General features: G+C 40.8%; 1 protein-coding gene across 1 annotated transcript in view; it reads left to right on the forward strand.

The window, feature by feature from the left end:
* The window catches only part of rftn2 (raftlin family member 2), a 29,700-nt gene that overhangs the window by 7,854 nt on the left and 2,569 nt on the right, over positions 1–19,277 (forward strand). The window contains exons 2-8 of the mRNA XM_073473767.1: positions 10,220–10,400; positions 11,506–11,614; positions 13,694–13,868; positions 14,053–14,271; positions 16,330–16,436; positions 17,795–17,898; positions 18,033–18,114. Of these exons, the coding sequence (XP_073329868.1) occupies positions 10,220–10,400; positions 11,506–11,614; positions 13,694–13,868; positions 14,053–14,271; positions 16,330–16,436; positions 17,795–17,898; positions 18,033–18,114 (977 nt within the window). The remainder of the gene's footprint in view (positions 1–10,219; positions 10,401–11,505; positions 11,615–13,693; positions 13,869–14,052; positions 14,272–16,329; positions 16,437–17,794; positions 17,899–18,032; positions 18,115–19,277) is intronic.

Genomic DNA, 19,277 nt, shown 5'->3' on the forward strand with positions numbered 1-19,277 from the left:
TGAGTAACCCAAAAGACACTTTGAAATCTGATATGAGCGATACACATCTGTAGAAGTCCAATTCTAATTGCATTTCAAACCACCTTCAAATGTCGTTTGGATCCAATGCAGAATTGCATTTCATGTGTTTTTTGCTGTCCAGACTTCCTCAACGTGGCTACAATCTGGATAGGCCAAAAATGGTACAAAAAAATTTGTTTTGGTAGTCTGAACAAAGTCTTAATGACCCGGGTTGCACAAACGAATAACTACTCAAAATAAACCAACTTACCTGAGTTAGGATTGTATCTACCTTGATGGGTCTTAATCTACATAGATTATGTATGGGGTAATATAAGCACAGTCTTTTTATGGGAAACACTGCAAAAGATCTGTAATAAGCTGCAATGTTTCAGTATTACTGAAGAAGTATTTTACATGTTGTGGCTAAATCCATACAGTATGAGCGTGGAAGTCCCAGATTCTGGCCAACGACTTAAAAGGTGTATTGTGAGTGAACACAACGTACAAGATTGACGAAAGCAGCAGTAATTGGCTGAAAGGAGGAGGTGTGAAGAGTCGGTAGTCTCCAGCTTTGAGGCCTGTATGTTTTGAAGCATTAATAACTCATCTGTCAGTACATTCCATTCCTGATGAGGACCTGGGCAACAGATGCTTACAGTCTGGAGAGGTATTTATATCTTCTTGTTGCACGTCTTGTTGGGCTGCTTTTCTGTCATGGTTTTTGTTCAGGCACGTTTCGGCACTTCCAGCTCTGTTTGTTCTACAAACCCAGCCAGCGCTCCTGTTGGAACTCATTAGGAATGTTAGCCTCATCATTCTGTGGAGTTTTTGACCATAAGTAGGATGATGCAGTGATCCAATCTCATTTAAAGGATTTGATTTAAATCCATTTAGTAACTGAACCTACAGTGAATACAACATATAACCCGACAAGGTTGTTTAAAATATAGATAAAAACAGAATCCAATAATTTGCAAACAAACTGTGTTTACCGACGATGGTTTGAGCCCATGTAGTAATATCCTTTATACATTCATGAACCTCGCCCCATGTTTACTGTGAACAACTGAACCTCTCCCTTTTCATACACAATCATGACACTATCACCTGTTAACAATCAACCTGTTTACCTGCAGAATGTTCCAAGCAGGTGTTTATGGAGCATTCCACAACTTTCAGTCTTTTGTTGCTCCTGTACCAACCTGTTTGAAACATGTAAATATATTGCCATATATTTACAAAGATCAATGAAGTTGATGAGGTTAAACATTAAATATATTGTCTCTGTACTGTTTTCAATTGAGTATATGTCAAAATGAGTTATTAAATTATCATATTCTGTTGTATTTATGTATTACAGACTCCCAAAGATTTTGGAAACCAGGTAACATAAAATGTACATTAAAAGGTTTTGAAATTAGAAGTGGATTCAGTTGCATATTGATGAGATGATAGCAGCTTGAAAAAAAAAGCTAAAGTTAATTCTGAAGCTATTTAGGGTCTTTTGAGTTTAGCTTGACTTTTGTTCTAAATTTTATTATTTAAAATCTTGTATATATGTAAATAGTTACATTATAATGTCTTGAATATGTAAATTAGCATGTGACATAATGTGACGACATGCAGCCAATTTTTGATCAGGCTTTAGTTACTTCCCATTGAAAACAGTTGGGAACGCTGAGTGACTGATGAAAAAATGCAGGATGTTTAACATTTTATGAGTAATGAAATGCATTCAACACTTCTGTTAGACATCAAGGATTTCACACAAGGACAGGAAAAAAGGGGAAGAACACTGAAAACTGTGATTCTAGTAGGGATGCAACAATATTCAATATTTTATCGAACCGTTCAATACGCCCTGTGTTCAATACACAAGGCAAACAATACAATACAATACAGTACAATACAATACTACAATAATGTTTGCTGTTTAACTTGATTGGATACTGCATATGTTTTTTATGGAAGGCAATTAAGATAAGTGTTAAACTTTTATAATAAGGTTTGTGGTTTGATTATATCTGCTTTTAATTATTTTTACATGCAATATTGCCTTTGCTAGTGTGAGTAGTTTTATATTAAGATATGGAAACCGTACCGTTACTGTGGCCCAAAAACTGTGATGCATACCGAACTGTGGGAAAACTCTACCGTTGCATCCCTAGATTCTAGACAGGAAGTGTTCATGCATAGTTAGCCTGAACTACATTAATAGTAGAGAACGTACATTGTTCCAAGATTGTTACTCCCATATTTAGCCTTGTAGTGTGACGAGATTTATTGTGTTACTTACTTGGGTTGTTATCATATGAAACCAGATACAGTGTATAGTTCATTTTTAAGTAGCTCAATTGATTGTATTGATGCTGATATTGGATTGTATTTAGATGTAACTCCCAAAGATGTTGTTTTTGAACTTCAGATTTGGTGGCATGATGACGCCAGCAGAAACTCTTAATACGTCATTAACAGTTTAAAAGGTTATGAAGTGAAAGAGGCTTTTACAGATGTTCCTGCATCTGTAGTCTGGTATTTGTTTAGCACGATGATGATGATGATGATGATGGAGATTTTTAAAGATTACCAAAAGATAATTATATATGGACTGTTTGCATTTTCATTATAGTATAGTTTCATTATAATCAATCAGGTCTATGTGTCTTGTTGGTAAAGTGAGTTATTGTGGCTCAGTATTAGACATTTTAAAAATGTTGATATAACAAGTGACTTAATGACGCTGGTGACACCTGAACCTTTGTATCCGGTGAAGCTCACCATTTTTTGTCTTTTACAGATTTCCTAACAGAAAGTACCCAAATGTATTTAAAGAATCACACTGGCAGAAAAATGATTTTTGCACAGATTTTATATTCCTGCAAAGTGGCTCTCTGCAGTCCACAGTTACCAGGGGAAAAAGACCTCTAATGCCATTATAAGAATCATCATCAGACCACTCCACCCTTTGCTGACCTTGCTTTGTGTTTCTGGGACACACGCAGAGTTACTGTCACATACTGAAACCCACCATCCCCCGTGTAGGCTATCTCGCATTGCCCAGTAGCTGCAGAGTTCCACATCATCTTGACCTTGTTTTAGTCCGACTGAGAGGAGACTGGACGTGGGGCCTGGAGCCAGAGGCAGCACATCAAAGTACCTAATGGATAATACCTTCACAGGCTGAGTACTGATAGCTGTGTACATGTAAGAATGAGAAATCATATGGATTCTGAGCAAAGTGCTCATAGTGTTGCTTACTTTTACAGCTCTGTGTCGTCAACAGCGTGTGTGTGCTGTGAGTTGAAGTCACTCTTTCCTCAGTATGTCAACACTCATCCAGCAAAATTTTAAAAACACATCTTTTTTTCTCTTGGTTTCCGTCTTTGATCCACACAATTAGTATTTTGGATTTGACGTCAGGCAGTAGCTTGGGAATAACTGTGTACCTGATTAATAAGTAGCTTTTTAGACCCACACATTCAGTTGTCTCAAAGCAGAAACTGAAAAATCTGTATATGAGAACAAGCTATTCCTGAGTTTGTCTGTATTGAAACACAGTAAAGGTTATGGCTGCATGATATGGTAACAGAATAATATTGTAATTATTTTTTGACAGATTTTACGATTCATGATTTAAGATTAGTGTGATCAGCTTTGCCTCACAATTTTCATTTTCACTGAAAAAACTATTAAAACCATGATGATGTGACTGTTGGAGTCTGTACCAAACAAACATGTTTTCTTACATCTGGAGAACAAGATTTGTAGGCCAGAACGTCTCTGCAGCACTACTGTACTTCATTATAATGCTGTTTGTCACACATATTACCTTTATCAAAAACTTGCAGCTTCTGTGGTTTGGATATCGCACTGGGCCATATTGTGCTTGATTGATTGTTCAGCAGTAGTATAGGTTAAGATGTAGAACAGATGGGATAGGACAGAGGTTAAACCTGCTGAGAATCAGAAGATTATCTTGACCGAATGACCGTGTCTTTAAAGGTTTTGTTGATTGCTGGCCGGAAAAGGATGACACAGAAGAGGTCCAGCTGTTTCTCTTTAGTTGAGGTGTTTTAATTTGGATGGAGATTTTTGGTCCAGGCTAAATACCTAGACATGGATGGATTGCCATGTTATTTTGGACAGACATTCACATTCACAAGAAGATGAATCCCACTGCTTTTGCTTCCCTGTTGGTGCTACATGCTGCTTCTCAACAAAGGGTGAGAGCTGACGTCATCTACTGCAGGTAATACACTGACTAGGAATAAGTACCTCATACAACTCCACAAAAGACCAGAACTATCACTTTAAGGCCTCTTAAAAATGAACTGGCTCAGTGTGTCAGTGTCTGTTTGGATATCATGTAGCTCTACAAGTTAAATATCTCTAAAGAAAAATTACATGCTCCTGTAAAGTCCTGATTCCTCTTGCAACATAGGACTTACCGCTAGCCAGCCTGAGGCTATAAGCCATCCTGTCAGAACAATAGCTTTGGCCTACACTTCCCTACACACGCAGCAGTGTCATGCAAAGACTTGAACTGGACTATCAAGGGAATCGAGGGTATGAGGATGATGTGAAGGGTGCACAGTGATTGCAGGTCAGGACTAGATGAATAAATGGAGGGATAGGAAGGGATTAGCTGGTGGTGGAGAGATGACTTAACCTGAATTGTCTTGTATTCATCGCTGGTTGGATGAGAGAGGGAAGAATGTTGGAGGAACTGCAACCTTCTAGACAAACTGACTGTCCTGATTGTGAAAGGGTATCTATCTGCCTGACAGTATTATTTCCAGAGTTGAGTGCAATTTTCTGTAATCTCTGTCTAATCTCAGAAACTAATGGCCCATGCTGGATTATATCAGATTAAAGTCAGTATTTTGATTATTGAATTTAGAGGAGAGGTGAAGGGCAGTGCAAGGCAGTAAAAACCTGGCAACTCATACTCAGTAATCAATTACAACTGTATCCTGGATTACAGTCTGTGCCTTACTTTGGTCCAGACTGAAATATCACAGCAACTATTGAATGGATTGCCTTGAAATTTGGTTCGGTTTAGATCTTGTAGTGTTCATTCAGGGTAAACCCCACTGCTAGCTGCCCATTATTTAAATTGCCCAAATTAGTTATTTGTGCAAAATTGTCTATATATTCTTTTAAATTCACTGAATTACAGTACTTTTGTTGAGAAGTATTTTATCTGCCAGTCATGGAGCCTTTACTGCCTTTTTGCCAACACTTTCAACAAAACACATTTTCATTAATAACATTTTACACCAAAACCAGCCTATATGCAGGTTTTTAAATGCATTGTCTTTCTTTCATGTTAGTCATTATGAATGTGCAGATGTTATACTGTACCACATCATCAGACTACATCCAGATGACATGATGATTTTAAAAGTATTAATAACATTAATTAGATGCTCACATTCTCGCTATGTTTTCACCACAGCCAATCAGAGCCAGCTGCAACCGATAAACACCAGTGTTTTCTGCAGAGTCATTTGGCGCTGGAGTGAATGCTGATTGTGCACATTACCATTGAAGACAATAGCCAGATGTTAGTGGGTGTTGGTAGGTTTTGTGTCCAGTGTAAAGGGGTATTAATGGGAGTCAGAAATTCCCAACATGTCAGACTGGGAACTGCAACTCAGAGGCCAACTTGATTGCTAATTCTGGTCCTAACAATATGACATCTTGGATGGTACCTGCTACACATCAGCATGTTAGCATACTGATGTTAGCATTTAGCTATAAGCAGTGCAGTGTGTGAGTGCAGCCTCACAGAGCAGCTTGTTTTTCCCACTCATGTTACTCTTGTTGTCTCTGCTCCTCGTTTCCAGGCAGCTCTCCTTTTCACACCTTCTCCAGCTCTCTCATTCACATATGGGCTCATAAAATCCATCTTGTAACCCCTGTTTGGCTTTAAACCCTCCTCCCTCCCTCTCTCCCTCCTTCGCCTCCCATTTTCTCAGCTCTGTCACCCCTCTCTGTGCCCTCAGTTGTTGCTCAACTCCTCTTGAGCCCCCCGCCCCCCCATATCTTGCCAGTTCCCACCTCTCCATTACTCCTCTGCGTCTTTCCCCCCCTTATTTACCCTCTTTGCTGGTCCTCCCTTCTTCCTCTCCTCCTCCTCCTCCTCCTCTTTTATTCCCCCTCACAGCCCTGAACAGAGGCCTCAGTGTGCGGGTTGACGGGGCGAGTGGCAGCAGGATGGGAGGGGGTGTGATGACTGAAAGCAGGGTAGGAGAAGAGCAAAAGGCTGCAGCAAAAGCCTTGTGTAGAGGTGTGTGTATGTATGACATCATGGTCCTCCTGGGAGTCATTGACTGCAGCATGGTTGCCTGTTTTGTTTTTGGTGTGACTGTCCAGACACTACCAGTGATCCATATTTGACTTGACATGCTCCGTCCGTCCTCTGAAGGAAAGAAATTTGTCCTGTAAGTTGCGTGTCTAAAAAAAAAAGTATTAACTGTGTCCACCATCTGCAACATGTAAGCCCGTGTTAAATTTAAATTCACCGCAAGTGTTTGGAGTGGAGTTCAGACCCCCAGGAATGCCAGTAAACTGTAGCTGTGTTTGCCCGGCCCCTGCTTTAGTGGTCTCATTGAGGTTCTGGTGGTCTTTAGTCTCATAATGGAGCCAGACAGCCCATTGAGAGGCAGCAGTGATCTCAGCTGTGAACTGGTCTCCCCGATCTCTGGGGCTGTTTGTTCGTGAGAATGTGGGGGGTTGTAGTGAGGAATGCTCTCTCTCTCTCGCTCTCACTCACACACACACACACTCTCTCTCTCTCTCACACTTTCACTCTTTCCTGTCTCACTCCAAATTTTTGTCTCTTAATCTACATCCAAAATGCACAATTTAGTGTGTTTAAAACTAGTGTAGTAAATAGACTGTGTGTGTGTGTGTGTGTGTGTGTGTGTGTGTGCGTGCGTGCGTGCGCATGTGCGCATGGGGCACACAGCCAAGCCCCTCAGTGAACAGCCACTCTTTGTGGACACAGGAAGTATGGTGATGGTCACAGGGATTTCCAGCCAGGATTTCAAGAAAAACAACACTCAACAACCAGCACACAAACAAGTTGTCAACACTGACTGGACTCTGTATAACTGTGACTAATGATGGAATTGATAACCCGTCTGAAAAACCATCTTGAGGGTGTATGCTTCCTTCAACCCTGCACAATCATCTAAATGTTTAATTGTAAAAAAAATGTTGTATTTGCATCTAGATCTGCATCAGAATAGACACAGTGACAGACAGTCATGTAGAGCTGCAGCGATTAGTTGATCGAAAGAAAACAGGTTGCCAGTTATTTTGATAATTGATTAATCGTGTAAGTAATTTCAAGTAAAAATGTGAAACATTTGCTGGAGAAGCAATCTGAATAAGTCACTTTGGCCTCAGTGAAATTGTAATGAGCCGTTTTCACAATTATATTAAATTTTATAGACTGAATGATTAATAGATTAATCATAAAAATAATTGGCAGAATAACCCATAACTAACATAATTGTTAGTTGCAGCCCTACAGTAGTTTGGTGAAGCCCTGTTAAGATCACAGATTTTATCGCTGTACAAGGATGATTGTGGAAAATTTCATGTGATGCAAACTGACTCCAGGCCACAGAATGTACCTTTGTGTATGCCGTCTACAAACTGCAGGTGCCAACCAATGGGCTAGAAACCATATTGGTGCTGTTCAGTCCTGCTCTCACTAGAAAGTAGCACAGTGAAGTTTATCCTCATGTCTTTGTGAAATAGGCCATGATAAAGGCTTGGTGACATAGTGACTATTCACAGAGTTAGTTGGTAGGCTGATGGGTTCAATGATGACAGGTGTGTTTAACCATTCAACCCGCTCAGGGTGAGAAACATCTCAACGCAACTAACAAGTCACACAGTGACATCTCAGAGAGTGAAACTACATGAGCAATACATCAAACATATCAGTGATACATCAGAAAAGTACAGTATGAGCTAGAAGAAGGTAAACATTAAAATGTTCTCCAACCATATTAAAATAGATATATTAAACAAACATAAAAGACATACAAATAAATAAGTACAAATAAAATACATCCCTTTTCAAATTTAAAGTGGACAGGACTCACAACATCCAAGTTATGGCCATTTGAATTCATCATGTTGTAGCGTAGAGTACATTTCCTCCAAATGATGCAGTTACGTTATGTGTTCAAGAGTTATCACAGTTCATGTGAAACAAGCTAAATGCAAAAGGTTTTGGCAGCTGATGGCAAGAAAGTGATGTAACAGTATCCGACTGGATATCGTTATATGGTGGTGGTATGTCATAAGTGTTGTCTTTTCCTGGTTTTAAAGACTGCATTCAAGTAAAGTGATGCCATTTTCTGAACTCACCAGACTGTTCTAAGTGTTCTAAGACTTGCCTTTACCCACTTAGCATTACATCCACATTAGTGATTATTATTGATTACAATATTGTTGCAACATCGATATTGAAGTAGGGCCTATTTGGTCAAAAATATTGTGATGTTCGATTTTGTTGCCCAGTCCTAACATATATGAAGTGCTTTTGACAAGATTTCAAAGTATCGTGGTGTGTATGTGTGTGTGTGTGTATGTGTGTATATATATATATATATACTATTTTCTTCCATATCATCGCCTGAATATCTGACTACGTTGCTGGACTGAACAGTTAATCCAAACAATAATTGTGAGAGTAACCACTAATGAAAAATCCTTTAGTTACAACACTATGATAATTAATTACCCCAATAATATCCCAGCAGCAAGAAGATTATACTGTGCAACTAAACATAGGCATATTTCTGTGTGTGTATGAGCCAGTCACAGAGCCACACCTTTGAAACAGACAGAAAACCAGGCTCACCACATCAGACATCACAGCTGGAGGTGCAGCACTAGAAGTGTGTGTGTGTGTGTGTGTGTGTGTGTGTGTCTGTGTGTGTGTGTGTGTGTGTGTGTGTACATACTGTATATATAACCTTTACGTAAGAGCGTGGTGCTGTGGTGTTTCCCTCAGCATGCCTGGGTCGGTGGTTGATCTTTTCCAGGCTGTCTCAGCACACACAGACCTGACATCAGTGTTTGAGGCCGTCTCACACAGCTGGACTCAGGATGTTTAAACTCAGACCAGGCAGCAGCAGCAGAGATGTTTAGTTTCAAGTTCAGCAACATCTTCATATTCATACTGAAACAGGCTTGATGTAATGGAGCTGGTGGTGACAGGACAATTTCACACGCACCATAGGATTTCTGTTGACCATATACAGTATGTGGAAGTGTGTGGGTGGTTCTCAATAAATGGTTTAAAATGTGCCAACTTGATAAAAATAGTACTTGTGATTTTGATTTTTGAATATTGCCTACCCACTAAAATACGGTACTAAAATTAAAATAAATGTTATGCATCATCATATCCATTCCTCTCTGACTGACCCTGTGTGTTTGTGTGTGTTTGCACTTTCCTCTTACCAGTAGCAACAGGGGAGTAGTGATGTTAGAGTCATTCCACAGTTGTTGGGAGATGGGGATGTTGGAAGCAGGACAGAGCAGGGAGAGTCCGTTGCAAAAGGGCAGTGAACTCAGAAGTTAACCAAAGCTTTTCCATGAATTCATCCAACCACCATACTTTACAACTGACCTGCACCTTTCACAGCACTCCCAAGCTCACTGTTGAAGTCAAGAAACGCAGGAGTACCAAAACTCTTATTTTGTAGGGTGACAGTTTCTGTGTATGAAATGGTTGGTTGGTGTATGGTTATTTGTGTTCTTAGCGTAGCACAATGTTAAAATAAATGTCCCTGCAATCACTTGTGTTATATGTCACTATAACTGGTCACATGACCCAGGTGTTACCATTGACATATCTTAATAATTATGGAGCAAGACCATTTTACAAGTATAAAACAGTGACTAGGGTAAGTTGTAACTAAGGATCATTTTCACTGTCAATTGTTTTTTTTTCTCAATGAGTACTTTAGTCTGATAAAGGTGAAAAGTTTCCATCATCATGTCTTCAGATTGATTGTTTTGTACAACCAACAGTCCAAAACATATCCATTTTCAGTTTATTAACACATATGACAGACCAGACCAGCATCAAATCTTCCCATTTTAGAAGTTGGAACCAGTGAATCTGAAAACAGGAAAGACATTTTTTACTGATTTGTTTCTTTCCAACTCCTCATTCATGCAGGTAGCCGTCCGACGGTGCAGTATGTGGCTTCACTCTCCGAGCTGCCCCAGGCCCTGCAGCCCTACTACACACAAGGCTACGTCCTGGCCGCCTTGCACCCCATCATCCTGTCTGTGGGCCGAACACGGTCACTGCCCTTCAGCCTGCTCTACCGCGCCATCCTTGCCCGTCCCAGGCCCAGGTACGCAAATCCTGACCCAGGTTTTAAACTTATCTTATTGTTAGCAGGTTATGGCTATCCGTATGTGTTAGGTGGAAAAGTGCATCCGCAAGTGCATCATCTGCATAAAAATGGACATTGAAGTAGTGATTAGGAGGAATAAAGATATTTATGTATAATATAATTATATTAATAGACCGGGAATACACTCCTGTGACACCAGTGGAGTGCAACATCATCTATACCTAAAGGCTGCAGTTTGAGTAGGATGTTCTGATCAGCATGATCAAATGCTTTTGATAGGTCAATAAAGATTACTGTAGACAAGCTGTGTGTGACTGTCACACATGCCTTCCCACTGTGCCCACATGTTCCCCACCATACTGTCAAGTAAATAGATGAATGATAGATGAATTCAGTTGCATATTTAATAAAGAGCCATAGTAGGAGGTCAGAATGGCGTGCCTGGAGGAGGGGGAGACTATGTTTTGGTTTGGCTTGATCTCTGTGTCTGCCATGATTTCTATTGGCTAGAAATCCACCCGACAACAGGGGTCCCACAGCAGCCAATGGAGACGAAGTGTCTCTGATCTCTGAGGTTTGATAGGTGGGGATACTGTAACTATGATGCTGATTTTAATCTCATAAAATGACCATGGCTCTAGAAGAGAATTAGTAATGTTAACGATGGTGTTTTCATGCAAAGTTGAACTAAAGGGTAATACGAATTTGACTGTTCTGTTATTTTACAAAAACTCACTTTAATGTAGAAAAGGCTTTACAGTGAGTATGACCTGTCATCACTTCAGTTACCTAACTGGTTATTTACCCTTTGTGTAATTGCTCAGACAGTAGTTGGTAGCCATCTCCTGCTGAGACTATAAATGATTGATGTGTTGGTGTCTGCAGCTCTGTGACAATTACAAGTGAACTATGAACCCTCCAGATGGACACGTTCAATAGGTTTGGTGACCTGCAGAAAAAAAAAAGCCTATGTCAAACACTGCTACTGCAAATCTGTCCCACTGGCTGTCTAATAGATGTTTTTGTCTGTGTGTGTGTGTGTGTGTGTGTGTGTGTGTGTGTGTGTGTGTGTGTGTGTGTGTGTGTGTGTGTTTGCTCTCAGTAAGCAGACGGCGTCCATGTGTCACAGCGTGCCAATGTTGAGGGTGGAGGAGTGGCCATTACCTGGAGAGTCACTGACGGGTGACACAGTCAGAGCACTCATCGACAGGGTCAGTGATATTTACTGCAACTTAGTAACCCCACAATTACATGAACACATGAGGGAGCTGCATTCTAGCTGTTTCTCCAGTCCAATGGTTCTTAATGTAGGGGTTGGCAACCTCTAAATCTCCTAAAAATAAGTGAAGTAATGTGGGACTTTTCCTTTGGCACTTTTGGCCACACTGAGTCACACTGCGCTGATTTGCTATTTGCACCAAGTTGAGCTGATCCATGCCAGAGATTGACCTTCTCTGGAGTAGGGCCAAAGCGCGCCTGCCCTGCCTCCAAGCAGGCTGCGGTGACATCTCGCAGCCGTGGCCGACCCATGACAAGCCCCTGTCACCCCGGCACTCACACTAGGCAATCTGCATCGTGCCCGAGCACGTTTGACCCCCAAAGTCCAGTGTGTTTGACTCATGTGAGCGCTCTGTACCATGCTCATGCACGGTGCACTTTCTTGGCCCTGGCACGGTTGGAAGAGGTGTGCTTCGGCACGGTACGCTTGCTCATGCACAAACACAGGTGCGCAACGTGGACATGAAGTATAATCATGCATATTACGCAGCCTTGAATAATCAAGAAATCCAGGAATGTTAGAGAGCTGTCTATGACCAAAACAACACAAAAGCCACAAAAAAGTCAGTAAAGTGGTGTTCTCTGTGTTGTTCTCCACTGTGCTGCTATCGCACTATGACGTGATGACAGTTGTACAAGAGGTAACTGTGCTTTGGCCCGGTTGCGGCCGGAACAATGTGAGTGCAGGCCAGCGGGGGACTGGGGAGGAGGGACAGTCATGCTTCGGCACGGTACGGAGCAACTGGGCCAAGTGTGAGTGCGCCCTAAAAACCTTTTCATATTTTCTTATTTTAAAGCTTTTAAGACAAAATACTGAGTACATTCATGTTTTCAATACCCCTTCACCTCTTCAGCCACCTGAAATCAAGTAAAATATTGGATACTTTCAGTTCTTATTTCTTTCATATTTCTTTTTTTTATACTTTTTTTTTTTCCAGAGAACATTGAAAAACAGTTTAACACATTAGTCCAAACAGACAGTTGGTCACCTATGTATTCATATAAGTATTACAGTGATGAATAAACATGTCAGTTCATATAATAAAGGGTCAGTGATCATCTTGTGAGGTCACGTACACAATCCATTTTTCCCAGTATCGCAGGAATTTATCAGCCTGTAAATTATGAGGAAAAGTTATTCTCTCCATCCCTTGAACATCAGTAACAATATCTGTCCAGTCAGTCTTTGTTGGAGGTTCAGCCTGTAACCATTTTCATGTTACAGCTTTCTTTCTGGCAGCTAATAATATCGTCAGTAGGTATTTGTGTTGCGCTAATAAATGAGTCCCCCAAATAAATTTTAGAAGCAGTCAATTCTGTCACCAAAGATTATTTCCACTTTTTCAGGAACATAAATATAATGTGTGAAAATACTTTCACGGCACCAGGACTTGAGCAGGATTAAAATGTTTGAAATACTGAATAATTTCAAGTTTTAGGACAAATACCAGAAACTTTCAACCTTTCAGGCCTCAAAAATCCACACGTTCATCAAGTCATCCTGAAGTCCTTCAGGCATGAAAATCATGGTTGTACATTTTAATGCTAATATGACTTTCTGATCTGATGTGTGGAGAATAATTCTCTCTGATGGTCTTGTTTGCTTATGTAGGTCATATAAAGGCATCAGTATTAAATTAAAGCCGTTTCATAACCAGTTAAAAGCTCCTTGTAGTATGTTTATTGAATGATTTATGCATCCCATCAGAGTATTGTAAAACAAACTGGCACATTAACAGTGCTTGGAGATGCTGTTTTTCTCTCTGGGAAACTGAGATATCGCACATGTTTTCACTGAAAATGCCAATAAATTCAGTTCAAAACAGACCCAGAACACTGGAAGTGATCCATTTCACACTTCTGACTTGTTACACATTCAGTTCTTTCTGGTTTTGATTACTATCCAACCACGACTACTAGTGTGGTGTTAAGAGAGTAATAAAATCTTCAACATTGCTTTATTGTAATGGTGAGCTACATGGTGACCGTGTGGCTGGTTGTCTATCTGGCAGGTGAACAGCAGTGCTCGGGGGGGTGTTCGATTCATTGGCTCGGTGCTCCAGCAGATTAGCGGGATCACCAATGGCAGGGTGCACAGTCCAAAAAGGGGCTGCCGCTCCCCTCCACGCACCCCTCCTGGTACACCGCCTGGAGACAGGGAGCTGGAGGAGAACACGTACAGGCCCGGTGAGATACTCACTGCTCTTCACATCACACTCCTTCCTTTCTTTTATCTCTCTGTTGTAACCGGTGATGAATGTAGGTTAATGTGGTGCCTTTCTGACAAACCGAATCCTGTTGACAAGTGCATTTATTTCTCATAATCCGCCCTCTCTTTCCTCCCCCTGCTTCTCTCCCTCCCTCCCTCCAGACTTGAGGTTGCTGGTCTTCTTCCACTCCTGGGCCCCTGGCTGTGCTCCTCTGGACTCACTGGCTTGTCAGTACCACCAAGGGGCGCTCTCCATGCGTGTTTCCAGGAAGGGCCAGGTGGTCAGCGCCCTGGAGGCTGATTGGCTTGAGCTGACTGCAGCCTACTACCGCAAAGGCTGGTCACTGGTGGACTCCTTTGTCTACTGGGACACACCTAAAGGTTGGTTTGATGTTAGCTGAAGCTGGACTTAAATCACTGTCAATCAGCAAGTTAACAATATGAGGCACGCATGACGCTCTGCCTCTGAAACGCTCCCAGTGGGATATGAAGCGGCGAGAAGGGCGGAACAAAACCGCACCGCACACATCAGGTAACAGAGACATGCCGTGGGGTAACCCCTTGATTCTTCTGAAAATTGACCGGATGCATTGACCTCCTATCTGGCTCGATCTGCTCTGTGCAGCTTGATCCAGTTGCGGTCTGCTCTGCGCGTATTCTTTGTGGATCTGGGGGGTTACATGGTGGTTGGGCATACACCAATTATATTACTTGACCACCGCCCCCTCCATCATTTTGCTTTTTTAAATCAATGCTTAGTTGGACGATGGATGCTTCAGTTACAAACTCTCTGCAGTGCCTGCAGAGTCACAGCACAGAGTAGCAGGAGTCACATTTCACTTATAACATAAAGAGAGTAAGGAGAGTTGATCGAGGAGAGGGTGGTGGAGGATTTGTTGTAATAGCAAAAGTGACTATTTGGCAATATTTCAGATTTAAACCCAATGCTTACAGAGAACCTGATAACGTTAATTAGGGAAAATGAGTTGGTTACCTCACTGAGAAGTTGAGTGTGCAGCCTGTCACCTGCAGCTCTTCATCTAACAGCTCCTTCTTGTTCCATTACTCCCATGACATGGGACATGTAAATTGATCCACTGTCAACAAATGCTGAAGATGGCTGATGATATAGATGTGAACAAAATTATGTTTTGTTCTGTAGATGCATTTTTGATGAAGAATCACTGAACAATGCATTTCTTGTAACTAGCCAAGTTCAAAATACCACTCTTTTTATTGTGAAGCTGCAGCAGTTGTAAGTGTTAAATCTGCATTAACAGTAAATTCGCACAGCATTCTACAGCATCGTTGCTATTATTGTTATAAGTCGGTGGGAAAACTTCAGCACCACAGCAACCCTCGCTAAAAGAAAAACGTTGGGATAAAGGCCAGTCAGGTTCAAGGTTCATTTGATTGTCATTCTGCAGCCAAGGGTTGAACAATGAAATGTAAGTTGTAGTTCCTTTATGCTACACAAGAACAAAACTATTTTTAGTTTGGAGTGTTGAGGATGAGTACAAGAGTCTCACAGCCTGAGGAATGAAGCTGCTTCATAGTCTGTTGGTACGACAGTGGATACTTTTGTATCCCTCGCCAGATGGCAGCAGGGTGAACAGACGTTTGTCTTTAATAACTGAATTGTGTTTCATTCAGTGAACCATATAATGGTGAATGTGGCATGAAACATTCCTTGCAAGAATAGACAATTCATCCAGTTATAAAAGACAAAAATATGAAATTGATCTTTAAACATGCATAAAAATGAAACACTGTTTAGGCATTTTAAATCTTCCATAGGCATCAGCCTGTAAATAAATGGAGTGAAGAACAAAACCAGCCTAAGGGTCATGGGTTTAAGGGCAGCTGGTGCTGGTTGTTATTCTTCTTCCTCTACCCTCTGCATTATTATCTTTTCTCATAAAACAGTGATTCACGCACACACACAAAATCAGACACTTCCTGTTTTGACTGCAGTCTGTCCCTCCTCTCTCCCACTTCATCTATATTTGGAGCTGTCTTCCTGACCTTAGCAACCTCACTTCCTGTTCCTCTGCGGCATAGCAGACATGCACATCATCTGTAGACCTCTGAGGCCTGGAATAAATGGAGATATACGCACTGTAACATTCACACACAGGCAGAAACTAGAGCCCTCCACACTACACTCCTCTCCTCTCATGAACACATGGGAACTCAAACAGAGCTCAATCTATTTCTGATAACTGGGTCATTATCAGCCCAATGACATGCTCTCATTGACTTCTTTCCTTAGCAGTCTTTCAGTACTAAAAAGATTAACTGTGTATTGGTCATAGCTACCTGTCAGTATGAATTTCATGCATGTGGATTATTCTGTATTCTTTCCTGTGAACCATATCATGACAAAGACATGACTATATAGACGTTTTCACACACACTTACTGTGTATATGTGTTTCAGGTGAGCCAGTGCCCAGATCACTGGAGGGCCTGTTTGTGTATGAGGAGAGAAGCACCTCTCCTCCTGCTAATGACACCATCGTCGTAGAGCAGTGGACTGTCATCGAGGTCAGTAGAGATTCTGTGTGTGTGTGTGTGTGTGTGTGTGTGTGTGTGTGTGTGTGTGTGTGTGTTTGTTTGTGTGTGTTGAGAGAGACTGAGAATGCCTTCCAATGATCATTGCATGGCCTCATTCTGACGAAATGAAATGAAAATGGACAGACAGGCAGCATGATTTGTACAAGGGTGAGAGGGCAGTAGGTCTTACTTTAAAGGGTCAGTTCACCTAAATGCATAAAAATATTATCTCACATAGTAGTTTTTGGGCTGTATAGACAGTAGTTTTGTTTAAAGTGCAGAATAATCAACTAAGGTAGAAAATGTCTTTGTAATTCAGGTGAATTGACTGTTTAATGATTAGATTTGTTCTTTATTTAACAAAGGGGAGGTAGAGTTGGGGTGTAAGCATTTTTATATTTGGAGGACTAAGAAAGACACCAGGTTTTCATACTTAATTAAAGACTCATTTCAACCAACACCTACATTAAATTACCCTCGAAATCTCTCTGCATGGCTAGATACTACTGTGGCTAAGTGGGGGTTCAGACTGAAAACAGCACAAGGGGCTGAGTTGGTGAGAGACATGTTGTCTAATGAAACAATGAAACACGATCCACAAATTCCAGTTTGAGTAACAGTTTAATTTGTTCAAAGGCTTATCAGACATCACAATGGTTTGTAATACTCACAGACAGGATGTTATAACTGTGGAAGTTATGATGGCAGCAACTACCTTTTTTTATCACAACGATGGTGATGTAAACAGCAGAAACACAGCATTGATGTTATAAAGTAATCCACCAGGAATGGTAATCCACCTTACTGGTTAAAATACCTTTTGTGTGTGTTTTAGGGCCACTGAGTCTTTAAACAGAGCTCCAGGCAGACTTTTTACACTGGTTGCATTGGTGTGCCTAACATTTTCGTTTAAGTGCACCAGCACATAATTCAGGTGTTCCCAGTAATAACTGTTAATTACAGATACAGGAACAAAACTGTGTTTTGTTGTCATATATAAGTGCCACAAGATGGCAGTGGCTACAGATGAAGCATTGATGAACACATTCCTGCAAATATGTCACAATAAAACCTTGTTAACAGATGAAGGGATTCCGTCCACTGAAATGCTACAGAGCTTTTAATTTGAAACAGATACAGGAAGTGATGAGTTGTGATAACAGCATAATGCAGTCACAAAACTTTATCAGGATAAATGGGAACAGATCATAAAACAAGGAAGCTTCATACTAAAATATCACCAAATAGACTCATCAAACGCAGGGAATGCAAAAATTGGAGCCTGTCTCTAAAATCAGTTGACTTATGTAAGTAACTCTTATATGTGCATATATTGTGTTTGCACCCAGGGCTCCAATGTGAAAACAGACTACGGGCCCCTCCTCCACACTCTGGCTGAGTTTGGTTGGCTGCTCACCTGTGTGCTGCCCACTCCTATCATCCGACACGACAGGTAGATAATACACACGCTGTATCTCTGAGAATGTTGATGAAAATATATTTGTCACTAATTTAGTCTGCTCTGTACCAATACCATTTTTAATCTTGTTCTATAAGCTAACCATCGTCCTGTGTGTGTGTGTGTAGTGATGGGAACCTGGCCACTAAGCAGGTTGTGTTTCTCCAGAGGCCGGTCAGAAGTCAGGCAGCGGGTCAACACAGGAACCAGGTGAGAGGAGGGCCGGAGAGGGTGACAGACTGAAGTGATACAGAGTAGAGGCTGACCAATCCTGGGATTACTTTACACTTATTATAACCAACACATTTTTCCACCATGTGTCACAAAAAGTTGTGACACAGACATGAACTGAGGCCAGATATTACACAGCTGAACATTAAACTGTATTTCTAAAGATTACACTTAAAGTGGCTGTAATCTATATTTTTATGACACTGTGTCAGATGACAATTTAAAAACTGTGTGAAAGATTATCATCCAAATCTGCAGCTCTCTCTCCTCAGCTTTACAAAGCTTTATAGTGACTTTCAGCTGTCCAGCCATAACCTTACTGTTTTGGCTCACTCTCACTGCTCTCATGGTGTTGTTTCTTAACTGCAGCTGTTAGAGCCAGAGATTCCCCTCAGGAGTTTGATAATGTTGCTCTGTAACTGCTGGATGTGAAAATAAGCAGGGTATTATTAAATTATTAGTATTATGAAATGTATTATTAAAAAATAGTAATATTAAAAAATATTTCATCTTAAAAACACAAAAGTGAAGAATGTAAACATGTTTCTTTATTAGCCATCTGGTGCCATCACCTGTAATAAGCAAATATTCCCCTGCTGATGTAGCATTTAATGATCAAACATAGATGATGATACAAGACTAGACAGTGCGAGAATAAATGCCTGTAACTTTCTTGTCCTCATATTCATTAGTTATTACTCAAAAATCTTTCATGTGTTTAATATTTTGGATAGACCTTTCTTGGAAAAGGCAGCAGTTATCCTCAACAGAGTGTCTCATAAATAGTTCAGTTATATTTAGTGAAAAACAAGACAATAACTCGGTATCACCCATCAATGGAGGAAGGTTGACTGATCTTGGTCTGTAATTGCAGGGAAAGCCTAGCCATGTGTCTACACTGCACCCTGGTGGACAAAGTAGAAGTTGCACTTCATTTGCTGTGGCAGCGCTCAAGCTAAAGCTGTGGCTCAATGAAGGTTAACAAAGAAATGCAAGAGTTGTAGCTTTGTGAGTGCATTCAGTGGTGTTAATTACTAACAACATCATCAGGGTCATTTGTCTTAGACATATAATAATGTAATGTAATGTAATAAATCCACATCTCTGGTTTAAAGTGAGCCAGCTTCATGGTATAATGATAC

Source organism: Pagrus major, chromosome 9 (assembly GCF_040436345.1).
Source record: "Pagrus major chromosome 9, Pma_NU_1.0".
Lineage (NCBI taxonomy): Eukaryota > Metazoa > Chordata > Actinopteri > Spariformes > Sparidae > Pagrus > Pagrus major.